Genomic DNA, 13,825 nt, shown 5'->3' with positions numbered 1-13,825 from the left:
CTTCCAAGTAACAGGTGAAAGATAAAGTGCATCCAATGTGAATTTCCCTTTTTCTCCCTTATAGTGCAAATAGGTGTTAAGAATACATGGTGTGAGACAAGAAAAAAAAAATCTATGTTTAAAGTAAAAATTTTAAAGGGTAATTTATAAATTAGACTGCAGTGTGAAAAGTCAGCATTGTAGAAAAGGTAAGGCCAGTATTCCTATTTCCAAAGCCACAACTCCTACTTCACACAATATGAAATTAGTAACAAGGAATTTTGAAGAAGCAAATAATCTACTCCTGATTAAATGGATCAACGGGAGAAAGCAAATGGGTGTGTAATTAGGTGGTGGAATTGATTACTGCTTATTATTACTGAACCTTCCTGGTTCAAAGCAAGCGCTGAACACTGACCGACTGTGGAGGTGTGACAGGGACACCATGCAGAGTGTCCCTCCACTGTCACCTGAAGGACACAACACAGAAAAGGCTCCTTGATGTGGCAGCTCCATCCTGTGGAAGGCAAGCCAGGAGGACTGGAGCTCAAGCAGAATAATCTCCTCTGGAGCTGAACTTCACCTGGCTGTGCAGAGCCTCCCCTGCCTCTCCCACTCCTGCAACCACACAACCCCAAAACCAGCAGTAAAACCATGCCTGGATGTCCTTTGTGATTTCTGACTGCTGAACAATATCTGATTGTAAAACAATGCATGCCTGGCCTTTGTGATTGCTGATTGCTGACCTGAGTAGACAAAACTTCATCTGGGACCACGTGTGTTACTATTGAAGTGTTTCTGTTTAAAACAGTGTTAAGATTTTTCATTCTAGAACTACATTAAAGCACAGGTGAGAATGGAGCAGCCACCCTGGTTTCTGATGGTTTAACCAACAATTCCAGCCTGCAGTGGGAGATCCCTGGCATGAATACAGTGCTGTAAATCACAGGGACACATTTACACACTAAGTCAGGCACAGTGCAAACAAAGCTCCCTCTCCCAACACTCATTTCATCTGTAGTAAACAGAACCAAGTCATCATTTATTTGAGTACAATGTAAATATTTCCTATACAGTGTGGTACATTACAATGCTCATTTTTATTTCATGACACCATGCAAGCAATCCAAGAGTGTTCTTGTGCAAACTGCTCTGTAAGCACACCTGTGCTGGAAGGAACCTGCACGTGAGCTCATTCCATTCTGTTACTGAACAGAGATAGCAAAGAAGAGATAAAGACACTGTAATTCCATACAAGCTTTGAAAGGCATTATATTAGGATACTTAAATTATACATCCACCACAAACACTTCTAAATACTAATATCATTTCTTCCTTGTTCAAGTTCTTCCCTCAGCATTCGCTCTTGACATTTTTTCTATAATGAGTTTGAAATAAAAATAAAAGAGCATTTAATAACAGACTATTTCATGTCCATTGTAACAGAAAAGATAAAAAACTATTCTTGGAAACACAGAGTGCATCAAGCATGGGTTCTGAATGGCTTTACTCTCACACTGTGCATCGCATAAATCCACACAAAACACTGCATGCACTTTATTTTCCAAGTGAGTGCATCTGTGCATTTGTACATATGCTTCCCATTCCTTGAAGCTCCTACATTCAAACTTTAGGCACCTGTGTGCATGAAAAAGAAGCTTTAGAAATTACAGTGCTCCTATTAAGAGTGAGTGAAGGGATGTGTTGGGGCTTTTGGGAGCTGGTGCTCTGGTTGATAGTACAGGGATAAAATGTTTCTAAAATCTTGGGATATTCAGGGGACTTGGAAAGGTTGGGCCTGGGAAAATGTTAGGGTTTACTGGATCATGCAAAACTGCACCTGTATAATCATTTAATGACTATGACAAAAGATATGATTGTTATATGATAAATGACATAACTGTTGAATGTGGTGATTGTTTGGTAGTTGGATATAATTATTGTTTAATCATAACAAGAATAATGATGTTTGGGGGGTTTGATGGAAATTACAGAAATCCATGCTTGGATGAAATCAATGGATTGGATTTTTGTTTTGGGAGTGGCACTGGGGACACTGAGGACACTGGGAGTGGCACTGGGGACATTGAGACAGTCCCAGTCCAGTGTCCCCAAGGGCTCATCCTGGGCACCAGCTCCATGCAGGACGCCAGGGACCCAACCACCAGCTCCAGTTTGCACTGGGAACAGGGAAATGTGGGTACTGGGAGGGGCACTGGGGACACTGGGAATGGTACTGGGACAGTCCCAGTCCAGTGTTCCTAAGGGCTCGTTAAATTACAAGAATCCTTGGATGAACTCAATGTATACAATAGAACAATATAAGTTTAATAATTAATATGTAGTTATAGAATAAGGGTATAAAACTGTGTTCATCCTGAACCCATGGTGGAGTCAGATTTGGGTCTGTGCCCCTGACATCCAGAGCTCTTCAATAAAAGCACTTGCATATAATCAATCAGTCATGACAAGCTAAAGACAAAGCTTAAACAAATCACATTCAATGTCAATGCAAACCATACGCTATGGAGTCTGCAGGGGCTCTGAAATGCGTGTGAAGACAGCTGGACTTATCCCTCTACAAACATCCCTTGATGGCAACAGCTCCAAACAGCGACACAATTTTGTCCCACCTCGAAACCATCGCAGAGCTCCAGACGGATATTTTCACTAGACAAGCAGCAATTCCAGCCCCGGGGGCGGTTGAAATTCGCGTCTCTAAAGCTCCTAACCCATCCCCTAAAGCTCTGAGAAACCGAAAACCCCAAAACCCCCAGTGCGGTGCAGCGCTCTAGGGTTGGACCTTGCCGTCCTTCAGCAGGCGCTGGTTGAGCTGGCAGAGCTGCCGGAGGAAGCCGTCGTTGGGGCCGATCTCGCGCTGCTGGCGCACGGCGCAGAGCGCGCTGCGCACGTCCATGCCCCGCCGCAGCATCAGGTAGGCGATGACCAGCGTGGGCGAGCGGCTGTAGCCCTCCCGGCAGTGCACCAGCACCTGGCCTGCGGGGAGACAGCCACAGCTCAGCGTTAGGCTGCGAGGCAACGGGAGCGCGGCAGGGGACGCGCGTTGGTGTTGTAGTGCGTTCTTATATTTTGTAATACTTTGAAGTAGTTTGTTTTGTATTCCCGTATTTTTCCCAAATGGTTTATCCCAGACTGTACCCCCCGCCCCTTTTCCTTCTACTTGTGTTATCCCTTTCCCGGGATGAGATCTCCAAAACCCCCACCCTGGCTCTCTGTCAGTCACCTCGACATCCCAGCCCCCTACCTAGAAGTTTCGGTCCAAGTTGTCGAGTGATTAGCCAGAGGCTAGGGGTCAGCCCCCCAAGTCCTGCCCCATACGCTGTTTTGTATGTCTGTCCCCCCAGCACCCATCCCCCAGAGATACCTATTGGTCAGTAGGATTTTATCTATGTTGGTTTCCTCCCCCCTTTAAATGTGAACTCCGGACATCCCCCGGGGCTCTCGGCAGGAACCCCCTGAGGCAGAGGAGCTCCCTTGGGACTCCTTAATAAAACCTTGGAATACCCCCTGCTGGGAGTCGGCCCCTTTCTCTTCCACCGATGTCTCGGTCGTCTCTGCTGCAGCGAAGGCAACCAGCCTGAGTGCCCTCAGCACCCTCGGGGCACAGAGAGTGTCTCCCCGCAGTCGGCCGTGGTGGGGCTGCTCCCCCCATTCTCTGCCGACCCGGGTAAGGCCCAGGGACATTGAGAGGCTTGCAGAGAGACTGAGACATGTTGGGAAGGATGGAAGCGCGACGAGGGCCGGTCGGGAGAGCACGGGACTCGTAATGCCAGGGTCGTGGGGTTGAGCGCCGCGTTGGGCGCCAAATGTGTCGGTAAGAGCTGAAAGGAGGGGTGTGGGGCTCCAGGGGCTCTCCCAAATGCAGGTTATTCCATCCAAGAGGTCACAGCAGGCCAGGGTGGTGGGTGACAGAGCTGTGCTGCAGGCAGGCCTGGACACCCTTTGGTTTTGGTTACATTGCATTATAAACTTTCCGTTGCTGAGCATCTTCATACAGGAGAACCAATCTATACCTTAACTTTTTAAAAGTTTGACAAGAAAGTCTCACAGATACGTGTGCTTAGCAGAAAGATTTTTGAATGTAGACATTTGAATGTAGACATTTTGAATGTAGACATTTTGAATGTTTTCTGAAGAATAGAGATGGAAGCAAGTTTTGATATAGAAGAAAAGAATTGCTGAGCCAGTCTCACTGGATAACCAAGGAGGCAAAGGGTATTCAGAGGAATGGTGGATTTGTCTTTACAAACAAGCTGCGGGTCTGCTGGTAGATAAAACCAGCACTGGGGGATAAAAGAAACAATGGGGAGGATTCCACTGATTGATGAATGGGAAAAGAGATTTGCTTTTACAAATAAACTTTAGGTTTTCTGATAAATGAAATTAGACATTGAAAGATGAAAGAAACCATGAGGAAGAAAAAACCCTAAATTCTGTAAGAATGGAAAATTGAAAGGGAGGGTTGTACATTAGAGGGAAATCTTTGGTATCAGGTGTTCTGGGAAGTCTGTACCTCTGAAGTACCTCAGAAATGGGGAAAGAGAGAAGGGAAATGTGGGAAATTAGGATAAAAAGGAGGCTGCATCCTCCAAAAATTTGAGAGATCCCAGGGGAATTCCCCATGGCCTCCCCCTTTATTTGAATAAAGTCAAAGGACTCCTTTATACTTCAATGCCCAACAAAACTAACAATTTGGAGTAGCCAGTTAATCTTAAACCTGACTCCAACATCACCCAGCTCCAAGGTTCCTCTTTGTTTACCACATTAAAAAACCAGTGGTAGGTGTGGTAAACAACTGCTCAGAGTGAAAGAACCAGCAAATGGAACTGCTGCAAACCCAGACTGACTCTGAATTTACTGACCCTGAAACTTTTGAGATTAAACTGAGCAGGTGCAGTCATGGCACAGCAAACCCTTCTCTCCTCTTGCAGCCTGTTTCAGTGAGTCACAGTGCTAACTGCAAGAGTTGCATTGCATTTTTAGAATTTTTCATACTCCACCAAACTGGATGAAGAATTTATTTCCATCTGTCAAAACTCACATCACAGCTCCAGGATCCCTTTGCCCATTTCAGAGAAAGGACTTCTAGAATTGTGGGAGTTCTCATTGCTCCTATTCAATGCTCAGCCACGAAAGCAAGAAGGAAATTAAGCATGTGTAGAAATAACTGAAATGTTGCAATAGCTAGACAACACAAACACCATCTGTCCCACTGCACTGTGTCCTAGGATTTCTGCTCTGAGGAAACACACTACAGAGAAATGTGGCAATAAACAACATTGCAAATATGACCTTCAACTTTCCTGCAATCCTGGGAAATAGAGGCAATCAACACATAAAATAATGTAATGACTTAATATAATGAAAACTGTAAGGTGACAGTCTGTATTCTTACTGTACATTTGGAAAAAAACCCCATATAACAGGTTATGTGACTACTCTTCAGTACTTGTATTACTTATATCAATTCTGCCTTTAAATTGTAATTTCTAATGTCCTTAAACCACTTCTAGACCCTTAACTTATTTTTTTTAAGAATATTTTATTAGAAAAGAAGAAGAGAAAAATTAAAAACATCTGAGGAAAAGTAAAACCATTTCTTCCCAGAAAGAAACTATAATAAGATGCAGCAGCTGTTCCTCATTTCAAAGTCACCCCTACAGAATTCCCTTTGCCAGGTACACAAGACAAAGCTGTGCCTTCTTGTGCCTGATTCAGGGCCTTTATCTGAATTTTTCACTTGGTTGTTCTGTGGATAATAAGAGCAAAGAAGCATTTTAAACAGCAAATGACTAAGAAACATATGCAGTGCACAGAAAACACGGTAGAAAGGTATTTCAGTTTGCCTTACCATCCTTCTGGGAAAGGGCTTTGTCAATAAAATCAGCTGCCTCCTCAAAGTAGCGACTGAGGTTAAATTCCTGTGTGTCATTGGCTTTAATGCCATGGTATCTGATGCCTGAGCCTTCATAGAACTCTGCATTAGTGTTCACATGCATGAATGATTTCCCCTCTGCTGCATTCAGAACATGGGTTATCCCCAGATGCTGCAGCCTCATTATGTTCTTGGCTATGAACCTGCATGACAAAAAGTGTCAAGAAAATGATTAGAATTTGGTGAATTATCTCAGTATTTAGGTATTGAGAACCAAACCCTTGGATTTTTCTGTTAATAGATGCCAAATATGCCCCAAAAGTGAATTAGCTACAGGTTATAAATTCACAAAAACATTCAGAGCCATGGTCCCTTACTTGTGCATGAGGGAATGCTGATTTCTTGTCTGACACTGAGGAATGCACACATGAAAGTGAATCTGCATCTGTTAGATCCTACTGTGGCATAAAATTCTGACTTTCTGAACATAAAATTCTGACCAAAGTAGGGAGATACTGGAGATGATAACACACTAACTTCTAAGGTTAACAGTTACCCACATAATTTAAAAAGCAGTTAAACAACCCTGCTCAGTAACACAAGTGACCATGCACCAACCTCAGCTTGTGCCCTGGGATGCAATCCACAGTAAGGGGAGCTAAAGGAATATCAGGAGAGCATTGACTCCTTTTTGCCATAATCCCACTGCTTTTCATTCTGAGTCTGATTCTTTCCTTATGTCACTTGCAATATTTGCCTCACTTTCCTGGGAAATAAAAAACCCCACGTGTTTTATCACTCTGTGTGGTCTCCTAGTAAAATCTAAGCCCCAGTGGCCAACATCAGCAGAATGGGACAGAAAGCTTGAGCTGAAGGATAACTCAGTTCCTGCACACTGTGTGAAAAGAGGTAGCCTAGACAGATTGCAGTTTTCAGTATGTGTTTAACTGGATATGGAAACAAATATTTTTTTTAAAACTCCCCACAGCTCAACTCCTAAATTGCAAATACAAGAGGTCTTAATATTAAGCTGAGCTCCAGATAAGCATTTGTGCAGCATCACTCTGGACAAGTTTCTGTGAGATGGCAATGCATCCAGGGCTTGTGGCTGGACACTTAGGCAATCTAAAAAAATAAACACCCAAATCAGTCAGTTTTCATCTATATGAATCTCTGAGTCCATTCACTCACAATTTTGATGTAATTCAAGGCCATGAACATCTTGAGAATTTCTTTCTTCCTGATGATTGCACACCCCTTAAATTCTAGTGAAAGCAGATGAAGATTTATGCATGACTGAAGCTTCTACATTTTCTGCTGTCTGTGCCAAGCAACTATGGCAATGAACCAAATATTTGTAAGACTTCATTACCCAAACAAATGCTGACAGATTTTCCATCTGGCAGGACATCATCTGTGCCAGGGGAGAAGTTTCAGTGTCTGGAGAATTCTGCTTTCAACACAAAAATCCTACAGAGCAAGGCCAAACCAAAAAGTGTTAATTCAGGGGTGAGTTCCTATGCTTAGTAGAGTGAGAATATGGTTTAATTAACATGATATAGATCAGCATATTTCTGACTGTTCAGCATCAACAGGAACTCCCATCCAGAAATCATGGTTGAATGTGGCAACAGATTGTTATTTTTAAATTATTTACTGCACAAATCAGCTTGCAAGCTATGACTTCCTTGTTTTCCCCAGGAAAAAACTACTGTTTTGTAACTACTACAAATATGAAGGAGATGGTGGCTGTCAGACATCAGGCTGGCCACTGAATGATTTCAGTCCCAGCTCTAGATATGCATGTCCTAGCTGTAACAAATATAATTTGGTTTGGCTTAAAAGTAAGTTAGTGAAAATCTATGATCTTGAGTTGTATTTCTTTAAGAGGTAAAAACCTAAAATAAGTACAGGGATCCAGTGTATTTAAAAAAAAAAACACCCAAAATGTCACAGAGATGGACCAAAAAGGGGAAGGAGAATCAGCAGTGTGAAAAATGCGTATTTTATGATTGGCTTTTTTCAAATATTGAATATTATATGTGTTGTGTTAGAAAGTGATGCTGTATTAATTCTCTTAAGTAGTGTGTTAAATATAGTTTTAGGTTATAACAAAATGTTAAAATAGAAACTATGCTATGTAGAATACTCTGTTTCTAAAGAAAGGACTTGCAGTGAGATAGCAGCCACAGGGCACCTGAATCTTTCAGAGAAAGAGAATTTATTGCTCCATTAGCAGGAGAAATGAACTTCTTCCCGCCCCGCACAGGCAGGTGACGCCGTTAGGATTCAGAGGAAGAAGCTGACACTGCCCAGACAGAATCCTGTGTTTGAATGGAATTTATGCATCATGTATGAGGTGTATGAATATGCAACAGGTTATTGTTTTTAAGGGTTAATCCTCTGTTAACGTGGGTCCTTTTTCGGGCTTATTTTGCCCAGAAAAAGGTACCCGGACTGTCCATAACTCTTTGTTTTTATTGTCTCATATTGTCCTAATCCAAATTGTCCAAATTATTATTACTCTAATTATGTCACTATTTTTATAACCATTTTATTACTATTAAACTTCTAAAATTTTAAGAACAAGTGATTGGCGTTTTTCACAAGCAGGATAGGACAGCATAACCGAAATCATGGTGTGGTGTAAAACATAAACCCCGCTGAGATCCAGCAGATCCCGTCCTGCAGCCTGACTGCCCCGGGCTCCAAGCACCGGGAGCTGCTCGGTGACGGTCACGGCCCGACCCGGCCCGGTCCCTTTGCCCGTCGGGCACCGCTACCGGCTCGGCCCGGCCCCTCCACACACCGCACCCGGCCCGGTCCCTCTGCCCGCCGGGCACCGAACCCGGCCCGGCCCGGCCCCTCCACACACCGCACCCGGCCCGGCCGCTCCACACACGGCACCCGGCCCGGCCCCTTCACGCACCGCTACCGGCCCGGCCCCTTCACACACCGCACTCGGCCCAACCCCTCTGCCCGCCGGGCACCGTTACGGGCCCGGCCTCTCCACACACCCCACCCAGCCCAGCCCGGCTCGGCCCGGCCCGGCCCGGCCCCTTCGCCCCCCGTGCCCGCCCAGGCCGGGCCTGCCCCGCGCCCCCGCTCCGGCGCACTCACGCGTTCCCCACGTGGATGCGCGGCACCACCTCGTTGCTGTGCGCGCTGGGCAGGCTGTAGCAGCCGCTCCCGTTAGACAGGAGCTCGTTCAGCTCCTCCACCGAGATCTGGTAATCGCCCATGGCCGAGCCCTTGGCGCTGCGGCTCCAGCCCGGCCCGCTCCCGCCCCACCCGGCCCCGGCCGCCGCCTCCGAGGCGGGGCCGCGGCAGCTGCCGGGGCCGCGCCGCCGGGAGCAGCGGGCGGCTGCTCGGGGAGCGCAGCAGCGGCAGCGGCGGCGGTGGTGGCGGCTGGACCGGAGCGCTGCGGGATGGAGCCCGCAGGCCTCACCCTGAAGCTGCTGATGGTCGGGGACAGCGGCGTGGGCAAGTCCAGGTGCTGGAGCGGCCCGCGGGGGAGCCCCGAGCGCAGCCCCGGGCTGAGGCCGCGCTCTCTGTCCCCACAGCCTCCTGCGGAGGTTCACGGACGGCGCCTTCGAGCCGCGCCTCACACCCACCGTCGGTGAGCCCGGGGTCCGCCCGCCCGGGGCTGGGCTCGTTCCTGCTGGGCCCGTTCTTGCTGGGCTCTTTCCTGCTGGGCTCGTTCCTGCTGGGCTCGTTCCTGCTGGGCCCGTTCTTGCTGGGCTCTTTCCTGCTGGGCTCTTTCCTGCTGGGCTCGTTCCTGCTGGGCTCCTTCTTGCTGGGCTCCTTCTTGCTGGGCTCCTTCTTGCCGGGCATTTTCTTGCCGGGCTCGTTCCTGCTTGGGCTCATTCCTGCCGGGCTCCTTCTTGCTGGGCTTGTTCTTTTTGGGAGCCGGGATCGTGCGAATGCGAGGGCTGCCACGGCGGGCATTCGGTAGTTGCTTCTGACGAGCCTCTCCTTCTGACTTTGAGCCTCCCTTTCTAACTTTCAGGTATTGATTTTAAAGTGAAGAAAATGCTGGTGGAGGGCCGTGCAGTGCAGCTGGCCATATGGGTAGGTTTTGTTCCAGACAGGTGAGGGTGTGTTGGGTTTTGAGAGGTGCACAAGCTTCAAGAGCTCCTTTTTGTGGTTTCCTCGCTTCCTTCCTGCTCCTCCTCTCTCTTTGCTGAAGTCTTCCTCATGTTGAGATTTCATGAGTGTCGTGATGGTACAGCAGGAGCTGCAAACAAACAAAACCACTTCTAAAGGCTTCCTTAGTCAAGGTTTGGCACTTCCTTCCTTTTCATGTTTTCCTTACTCCTCAGGATTTAAAATTTTAAATTTCCTTATCTTGTTTAGTTTAAAATGCCTTTTTTGTTTTGTTCTAAATGTATTTGATGTTGTGTGTTTGGGGTTATTTTCCCCCTCCTTCTGCAGGATACAGCAGGACAGGAGCGTTTCAGAACAGTGACTCCCAGTTACTACAGAGGAGCTCAAGGGGTTGTTTTAGGTATGAAATAAATGGAAGAAAAGCATGATTACAGAAATTGTGGGCTTTATTTCTCCTAAATGTGCATGTCCTTGCAAAAGGAAGTTATCCAAGAGAATCTAAGGAATAATTTTGGCTCAAACACTGGGTATGCAAAACCACAGGCAGGAAATGTTGCTGCTTCAAAATATTTTAAATTTAAAAGGCAGAGATGTCATGCTGCAAGCTGTTGAGTGGATGAATTATTGGCTTTGTAGCTATCCCATGGGTGGTTTTCTGGTAATAAGGCTAATCAGGGGTTGTGTTGTGTTCTTTTCCCCATTATGTTTTTACTTCTTTTTTTCCCCAGAAACTATTGATGTGATTGTTGGGATTATGGTAAGACTTGAGGTTTGTACACAGACAAAGCCCCTTCAGAGTGACAACAGCAATTAGAAAACAAAGGGGTTCTTCCTTTCAGGATTTGTGAAGGCTAACCTTAACTCTGCTCTACAAAATATTCTTTCTATGATTTTTAAACCTTGGTGATTTATGTAAATGCAGTTATTAAGTTACCAGTACCCAAAAGTAGCTTTGAACTCAGTCCATCTTTTAGCAGCAGCATGTGCATGTACTTATACATAAAATCAGCTGACAAAATACCTATTGAAAAATATTCTGTGTGGCCCAATTCAGCGCTACCAACAGGTAGAATATTTCTGTTGGGTAAATCTGATTTTTCCTCCAGAGGTGCTTGTGGTCTGTAATGCTGAGGGAGCACAGCCCAGTGTGTTCCAGCTCAGGGAGCAGTGTGAGGTTGATGCCTCATTCTGTAGTTCCCTAGCACCTTTTGTTTTTTCCAGGCTGTAGTTAGGAAGTGTGGATGGACCAAGTTCTGTCACAATGAAGGAAACGTTGTCCAAGGCTCTGCAGCTGTTGAGCTCCTTTTCCTCTGTTCTCAGTGTATGATGTTACAAGAAAAGGCACTTTCACAGGACTGGGAGGGTGGCTGAATGAGCTGGAGATGTACACCACACCCAGCAGCACTGTGAAGATGTTGGTTGGCAATAAAACTGATAAGGTCAGTTTGGGAATGCATCCTCTTCCCTTCTCCCTGGGTTATTTGTTCATCACAGGGTGTAAATGTGAGGTGAGTGCTGTAGGTGACACAGCCAGCCTGGCAGTGAGCTCCAGAGTGGGAAAATCCAGTTGATTAATACATACCACATTTTTTCCTTTCAACAAAACGTCATTTTTGAGGTTTTGTTCTCATTTCAGTGCTGCTTTTCTGGGTATTTCTGAGTGTAGCTTATTTCAGTTGTGTTCTTCACCTGTCCCTGCAGCCTGACCGTGAAGTGGAGAGAAAAGAAGGGCTGCAGCTGGCCAGGAAACACTCACTGCTTTTCATTGGTATGAACCTCTGGGACAAAACCTTAAACATTCAAATATTTATTTTGGGATTGCCAAGCATGAATGTACAATTGTATTTCAGGTTGATGGGTTGTTAAACCTTTTTTTTTTAATACCTAGTTAATATGGGTTCCTTTTGCTGTAATTCCAGTGCAGGGATGCAGTTTTCAGTTTCTGCATTGGCCAGAAGCATTTTTCTCTGAAACAGATTTACTGCATACACTGTACAGGCATGAATTTTATATTCTCTTGAAACTAGGAGGGTTTTTTAATTCAGAGCCCAGAAGATTGAATTTTTCCTCCTTACTGGTGTCTGCAAGGACCTTGCCTGATCTTTCATTTCCAAGTTTCTCTTGCAGCTACATAAAAGACAATATTCTCAGAGCAACAATAAAATGCACAATGTGAAGATATAAAGGTGGGAGTTTCTAAAGAGAAAGTTTCTTGAAAAGATTTCTGGGAGAAATTCAAACACATAGAGGACAACATGCAATTCTTTCTCAGCTTTGTTATGGAATAATTATCTTCTACATTTATTGTCACAACCTGAGAACAATTTCTCCATTATGGAGAAAATGGGGAACTGTGGATTTCTTTTTGGTGGAAAAATGTGAGACTTCAGACTGGGATGTATTTCTGTTTATCCTATTCAACTGAAGTGTACATTTAAGAGAGACAGGAGAGGAGGTTCAGTCATTAAAAAACTCCCATCTTCTCTCTGCTCCTAAAATAAAGTTTTTTGAGTGGAATATACTCCCTGTAATGAGATAAAATCTTTTTCCTCCTTTCTCCAGAGACCAGTGCCAAGACACAGGATGGAGTGCACCATGCCTTTGAGGAGCTGGTGATAAAGATCCTGCAGACTCCAGATCTCTGGGATAAGGGCACAGGGAAGAAGGGAGTGCAGCTCCTGGAATCTTCAGCACAGCAGCATAAAGGGTTTTGTGCTGCCTACTGTGCACTTATTTAAATGCACACCTGGCTGTTCTGCCTGACTGGAGGAAAAATAAATGGGGTGGGATGGGATTCCAAGCACCAATCTGTGCCATCAGTTGTGCAGATCCAAACCACAACCTCATTAACAAAATGCATTTTTTATTCATTAACAAAATACAGTTTCTCCTTCCCTTTTGCACAACTGCTGCCTACAGGTATTTTTCTGGTAGCTCTCAGATTTTTCACTATTAAATCCTAGTGCTGCTATGAGAATTGTGCCTTTGCTGTATGACATTCAACGTGGACTTTTGCTAGAATTCCTGCCTCAGCATAAATTAATTGGAATCCAATTCTGGAATATGACTGAGAAGTTTCTCTTCCCTTGGATGGCATGGGAGGCTTTGAAGCACCCAAGTTACCTCCATGTAGTTACTCAGCAGGAGTTGGATCAGTGGCCGCAGTTTCCTGATTTTGGATGGTTTTAAAAAGTCACAATTGCTACATGTCCCCAGACAGTGAGCTGAGTTCTGGTTAATTAAAGCTGTTAATTAAAGCTGTGATGAAGAGGATGTGTCATGTAACACTTGTCAGGGAAAGTGCAGGACACTGTGGTCACTGCTGTTCTCTTTGCACTGAGGATCAGGGATGCACTCCTCATTTTGGGCTCTGGTTTTGCAGTCACTGAGAGTCTCTGCAAACCCTTGTCCTCTGCCAGCAACCACAGATCAAACTGGAGATTTGATCAGAGTTGATAAAAACGTTATCAGAATTGATAAAACTCAATTTCACAGAAAATGTTCTGCCTATGGGAGACTTTGCACTTGGGTGAGTCTGTCACCAGCCCCACTATGAAGTTACCCTTTTGTCTTTTACACTTTGAATGGCAATATTGTATTTTTGCTAACTTACTTACATTAAAATAACTGAAAATTTCAGATGTAACTTGTGCCTTGCTTCTGTTAATGCATATTTCTACTATTAGACTATGTTAGGTCATAAGCACACATACAGCTCTATTTACTGCTAGTCATGCAAAATATTTTAAGATGTTATGATAAGCTTTAAATAAATTCTGACCCTTATATTTTAACTTAAATCTGAATCTTCTAAATATGTTCATGTCTTTCAGACTCTAAAAA

General features: G+C 44.9%; 2 protein-coding genes across 2 annotated transcripts; one reads left to right on the top strand and one right to left on the bottom strand.

Moving 5' to 3' along the window:
- Positions 1-1,000: 1,000 nt before the first annotated feature.
- DUSP3 (dual specificity phosphatase 3) lies at positions 1,001-9,128 on the bottom strand. The gene is made up of 3 exons (XM_071451148.1): positions 8,996-9,128; positions 5,852-6,078; positions 1,001-2,976 (listed from the first exon to the last, which is right to left on the bottom strand). The coding sequence occupies exons 1-3, from the start codon at positions 9,115-9,117 to the stop codon at positions 2,771-2,773; spliced, it is 555 nt and encodes a 184-aa protein (XP_071307249.1). The 5' UTR covers positions 9,118-9,128; the 3' UTR covers positions 1,001-2,770.
- Positions 9,129-9,234: 106 nt separating this feature from the next.
- Positions 9,235-13,621, top strand: LOC139601823 (ras-related protein Rab-18-B-like). The gene is made up of 7 exons (XM_071451147.1): positions 9,235-9,368; positions 9,439-9,494; positions 9,885-9,946; positions 10,310-10,382; positions 11,303-11,421; positions 11,684-11,750; positions 12,545-13,621. Exons 1-7 carry the CDS (start codon positions 9,304-9,306, stop codon positions 12,718-12,720), a joined length of 618 nt encoding a protein of 205 aa, XP_071307248.1. The 5' UTR covers positions 9,235-9,303; the 3' UTR covers positions 12,721-13,621.
- The last annotated feature ends 204 nt before the right edge of the window (positions 13,622-13,825 follow it).

The sequence above is a fragment of the Agelaius tricolor genome, unplaced genomic scaffold (genome assembly GCF_023055355.1).
Source record: "Agelaius tricolor isolate 1412-34295 unplaced genomic scaffold, bAgeTri1.0.p SCAF_31, whole genome shotgun sequence".
Lineage (NCBI taxonomy): Eukaryota > Metazoa > Chordata > Aves > Passeriformes > Icteridae > Agelaius > Agelaius tricolor.
Note: the sequence above shows the minus strand (reverse complement) of the source record. Positions and strands in the feature narration are given on the sequence as shown.

Bases quoted from the DNA above. Each gene is read 5' to 3' on its own strand.
- DUSP3 (XM_071451148.1), bottom strand. From the start codon at position 9,117: ATGGGCGATTACCAGATCTCGGTGGAGGAGCTGAACGAGCTCCTGTCT. The intron at 6,079-8,995 runs GTGAGTGCGCCG...TTTGTCATGCAG, and splicing joins CGCATCCACGTGGGGAACGC to GTTCATAGCCAAGAACATAA. The intron at 2,977-5,851 runs GTAAGGCAAACT...GTCTCCCCGCAG, and splicing joins AGCCCTTTCCCAGAAGGATG to GCCAGGTGCTGGTGCACTGC.
- LOC139601823 (XM_071451147.1), top strand. From the start codon at position 9,304: ATGGAGCCCGCAGGCCTCACCCTGAAGCTGCTGATGGTCGGGGACAGC. The intron at 11,422-11,683 runs GTCAGTTTGGGA...CTGTCCCTGCAG, and splicing joins TTGGCAATAAAACTGATAAG to CCTGACCGTGAAGTGGAGAG. The intron at 11,751-12,544 runs GTATGAACCTCT...TCCTTTCTCCAG, and splicing joins ACACTCACTGCTTTTCATTG to AGACCAGTGCCAAGACACAG.